This window comes from Cucumis melo, chromosome 9 (assembly GCF_025177605.1).
Source record: "Cucumis melo cultivar AY chromosome 9, USDA_Cmelo_AY_1.0, whole genome shotgun sequence".
NCBI lineage: Eukaryota > Viridiplantae > Streptophyta > Magnoliopsida > Cucurbitales > Cucurbitaceae > Cucumis > Cucumis melo.
Window position 1 is genome coordinate 8,228,051 of NC_066865.1, and position 5,089 is coordinate 8,233,139.

Below are 5,089 nucleotides of genomic sequence, written 5' to 3' on the forward strand. Positions count from 1 at the left end.
TTTAGATTGAGGTAGCCAAACCGAAATGATTTTTAAATTCTCCATTTGGTTAGTTTAATTTGAGATTTGATAGTTTATATTTATTTTTTGTATACGATCGTTTCTTTTTAGGATTTTTTATATAGGATCGTTTAGATTTGTCTGTTTTTTTTTTGTATATCATCGCCCAAATCTAAACGATGTTTCTTTCCAGTCTTTTATATTCAATACACGATCTTAAACAAAAAATAAATAGAAAATAAAAGACAATGGAACAGACGACGACGGAAAAAAAAGATAAGAAAAGAGACGATGGAACGGACGAAGAGAGAAAGAAAGACGAAATGGAAAACCTAAAATATTTAGAAAATAACTAACTTCATAAAAGACAATGGAACAGACGAAGACGGAAAAAAGGACAAAAAAAGAGACGATGTAACGGACGAAGAGAGGAAGAAAGACGAAAGGGTAAACATGAAATATTTAGAAAATAACTAGAGTTTTGTTATATGAACCATAAATAAAAAATTTTGCCTTTTTGGAATGCAATTTTTCATATTATGACAGTAATTATAGCCATTTCACAAAAATATATGTTTACCATAGTTTAATAATTTTCCAAATCCGATGATGAACTCAATCTCAATATATTTATACTCTACCACTTGATAATTGAAGCCTCCTATCATAGGTTGGGAAGGAGAAGTATATACATTGGAATTATTGAGTTAATACAATTAATACAAATTTGCTCATATAGTTAAAACAAATCCTAATTAGACTAACTCAAAATGCAAAGAGAGGAAATTTGAGAAACAATGATCACATGACATGTGAAGTTGCACCATAAACATCAAAATTCCTATAAAGAGAGAAGAAAAATTGTAGAAATTGACGAGATTACCTTTGTTTCATAAAAGTTGAATCGTTAACTTTTTGGTTTTACTTCACTACGTTCTAGATAGAAAACAAAAGGAGAAACATTACAAATTTTCAGAATGGAAAATTAAGGGAAGAAAAGGAAAAACATAAAGATAGCATGAAAATTAGTTATTAATAATTACCAATAATAAAAAAATATATTAAATCTGTACCTAAATTTTGAAACTGTAAGCTTATGTCTCCCTTTCACATTTGATATTTGTGATATAATAAACAACATAAAATCTCAAGTAAATCAACAAAACAATATTCAGTTTGGCTCTTTAATTCTCTACCATAACTTCCTCTTCATTATTTTCTATAATTGGACTCGAAACAACCTTCCATTTTGTTTGTTTAATAATTCCAGTTTCTAGTCTTAGGTCTTCAACCAGCAATTATATACTCAAATCTCTCCCTTTTACATACGTTTTCTTTAGAAGAAGTATATGTATAAAGAGAAAGAAACTTCCTTGCTTCTACCATGAAATCTTTTCGGCTATATTATACAACATTTTAGTGGGAAGGATTGCAAGGATAAATGAGAATTCTCAAAAGATATAAGAGCACACAGCAAGCAAAGGTAAAAATTCTCCAAAAATTAAATCTCTTGCATCTCATCTTGACTCTCAACCCTTCATTTATTTTTCTTAAATTAAAAAAATGTTGAAGCAAATCAAAAGTATTAGAAATAAAAAAATAAAATATAACTGACATATTGATGTTTAACATTCATGACAAGATAAAACAAGTGTTGTACTTATTTCAACGTGCATAGTGGCTTAATAGGCTCTGATACCATGTTTGATAGTATGAGATTCCATCTCAAAACCAATTGACAATTGGAGAAGTAGCTCATCTATATTATATAGAGTATGAGCCTCCTTGGTTTTTCTGATGTTAGACTCTCAACATCTCCACAATCATTATTCAAATAAACACAATTTTATTTTTGCAATTTGAGTCGAATTTGTTTTAAATTAACTTGTCTGGTTTAGATTCACAATTTTTGTTATGACAAAAACAATTAACAAACAAAAAATCAAAATGAAAAATCAAACACACAATCACTAACAGTGGTAAGAAGAGACAGTTCTAATACGTTTGTTTGGAAAATTGAGTCGATTATTTTGTAGTTTGTGTGTTATAATAGTCTATGTTTAGAGTACAAACTATTTTAACATGTGTTTGAAGTACAAACTATTTTAACATGTGTTTGAAGTACAAACTATTTTAACATGTGTTTGAAGCACACATATTATTTGTTTTTTTAATCTACCATTTATATAACAGCTATGGAGTTCGTCTAGAGCTTCATTCACTCTGGATATAGAATTTTGAGATTGGTTCATGAGAGTGCGAGTGAGAGTGAAAAGAGTAGTAAAAAGCAAAAGACAAAGATGGGATTGTTTGAAATTCACCAAATGACATTTGGTTAAAAGATTTCATGAAGTTATATCATTCATAAGCTTATCCAAAGCATGGAGTGCAAGGTAAAATATCAGCAAAGATGGTAATGCAAAAAGTAAAGTGATTAGGAGATAAAGCAGCAAGATGAGTGCACTTCCGGGGATTACAAAAACAACTATCAGAACAAATATGACGGTAAGTAGAAACTTGAAGACTAAATGGATGACGCAATCCAAATGATTATAGAAAAACAATCGCCGCCTCTCAGAAGTAACGGTACCCGATGGCAGAGAAAAAACTGATTGATTATCCGAATTGAAGGAATGGTCAAGTTTTCCCTCATTGCCATTAAAGCTCTCAACCATCCAAAGAAGAAAAAAGTTCTTGCTGGGAAACTTTAGGTTCCCCTTGTAGACCACCCTTAGTGATAGCTGATGACACCAAGGGCACGAAATGACGATTGGGATTCGCATTTGGCGAGTAGCTAGTTTCAGCACAGACCCTTGAAGGCCTAATACACAATTTTTGCACAAGGAATGGCCACACCATAAGACATAAGGTACATTCTCCACAATGTTAAAAGATTCCCAGCATATAGGGCATTCCAATTCTTCATCTCTACTGGCTTCCGAGCAAACCTCGTCATCCGAGCACTCCCAGAAAACTTGCTTAGGTACATCCGAGTTTTTCTTAGATCGAATGCCAGCAATGGCGTTCGATGCCAACTTCCACATCCTGACAGAAGAATCGTTTCAATTTTATCGGATGTCCCAAAAGGAATGACAGAAGAATTGTTTCAATATGCCATAAACAAGACCATCTGCAAAATAGATGTTCTTCTATGAAAGAAAAACTATAAAGCCTCCTACAAAGAAACAGTTCCTCCAAATTAGAGATCCAACAAGGGAGTTTCTTTGTTGTAGATGCAGATCTTTTTATAAAATATTATACATCTTAGTTATAATATCCTTAAAGACGATATTTTGAAAACTCTCTTAGAGAAATTGATCGACTGAATGATTTTTACCAAAACCCAAACAGTTACTAATAACATTTTTTTTTTTTACTATTTGATTTTTAGTTTTTGAAAATGAAGCTTATTTCCTCTCATCTCTTACCATGATCAGACTAAATTCTTACCGACATTTCAAGAACAAACAAATTTATAAATGTTTTTTTAATTTTCAAAACTAAGAACATTCGTAAAATGTTAGACAACGAAGCACAATAGTTAAGGTAAAAGAGGATCTTATATAGATTTAATTTTCAGAAACTAAAAAACAAATCTAATTAAATGGTATCAAAGTATCATTTGTATGGAAAATTCTTGAAAAATAAGAACATTTTTTCTCCAAAAATTTCAACACTACAAAAAACAATAAAATCACAAGAAAACTTGTCTGCTAGCATCAGATTCCTGCTGCCAATTCAACAATTTTCGATATCCAAGCCCTCAGCAAACAAGTAGATTACTACCCAAAAAAATAAAACACAAAAGAACAAAAGGTAAAAATATATATATAAACATCATAACCAGAGTAGAGAAAAAGAAATTGGTGCTGAGGCAATACACTTGCACCAAGATGCATATTCGAAAGCCAAACTTCGATCAAAATTTGATATGAATAGTTCACAAAATTATCAACAAAAAATCAATAGCCCGCAATATTCCACGGAACGGAACGGGGGAACAGAAACTCAGAGGAAGGAAACCCAATGAAAATGGAAAATCAAAATCGAAGATGAAGAATGGAAAATGTAAAATACGAATATACCTCTAGAGAAAGTGGATGAGCATGCCTTTGGATGAATATGGGAAGGATTCAGAAAAAGAAAAGAAGATGAGAAAAACAATGAGAAGGAAGGCCGCGATCTTCCCCCATCATTTTCTCTCCGCCAAACCAACGCCAAGGATGCCGATTGAGTTTTGAAGGAGAGAGGTTGAAGAAGGTTTCCAATACTTTTTTTTTTTCTTTTTCCGTTTTCTTTTTCTCTTTCTTTCTTTTTTTCTTTTTTATTATTTCTTTTTTCTTAAGGTTTTAATTTGAAAATAATTAAATGAGATTAAATATTAACATTTTCAATTATGAATATATCACTGTAAATTTATTAAATATTGATATCAATAGATATTTTTTAATTCAAAAAAAATTGTGTACCAATAATTCATTTTTACTTACAAACTAAGTTATTAATAAATAGAAGAATTGTTATAAATGCTAGTGGATATTGTTATTAATAATTTTTATTTATATTGAATTAGATAGATATTTTAATGTTTTATGAGCTTTTATAAAAGATATCAATATATTCAATATTGTTGTTGAATCCTTTGATACAAGGATAGATCTAAGAAGCAACTCATCCATTAATACTAATATAGGTATCCTATATGTAATAAATTTTTTTCTCAATAACATTTGCAAAAAGAAGAAAAAGTAGCTGTAATAACTTAATTTGACAAAAAAATGACAATTAAAATAACGATTTAAAAGGAGTTTAATTAAAAAAATATCGGTTTTTAATATATATCCATAAATATTAAAGATAAAATAAAATAAAAAAAAAAAAAAAGGATTAAAATGTAGGACATGAAGTGGACAACAAAATTTAAAGGTTGACGAGAGACCAAAGGTTGGTTTAATATTGTGGGCATTGTGAGTGTGACTGCTAAAAAGTTGACACATGTTTTAATTAAGATTTAAGGTCTCAGGAGACAAAGTCAAACCTATGTATGCCTATGGACCCCATATCTAATCCTAATTGCCTTTTCTTTTAC

At 30.1% G+C, this 5,089-nt stretch overlaps 1 protein-coding gene across 2 annotated transcripts; it reads right to left on the bottom strand.

Annotated features, from left to right (window-relative positions):
- Positions 1-2,306: 2,306 nt before the first annotated feature.
- Positions 2,307-4,305, bottom strand: LOC103503329 (uncharacterized). Of its 2 annotated transcripts, none has more exons than XM_008467486.3 (2): positions 4,086-4,305; positions 2,307-3,045 (listed from the first exon to the last, which is right to left on the bottom strand). In XM_008467486.3, exon 2 carries the CDS (start codon positions 3,042-3,044, stop codon positions 2,346-2,348), a length of 699 nt encoding a protein of 232 aa, XP_008465708.1. In that variant the 5' UTR covers position 3,045; positions 4,086-4,305; the 3' UTR covers positions 2,307-2,345. The 2 variants fall into 2 exon arrangements, with proteins under 2 accessions (XP_008465708.1, XP_008465709.1); XM_008467487.2 differs by having other exon boundaries at positions 2,307-3,130; positions 4,086-4,304.
- Positions 4,306-5,089: the final 784 nt, after the last annotated feature.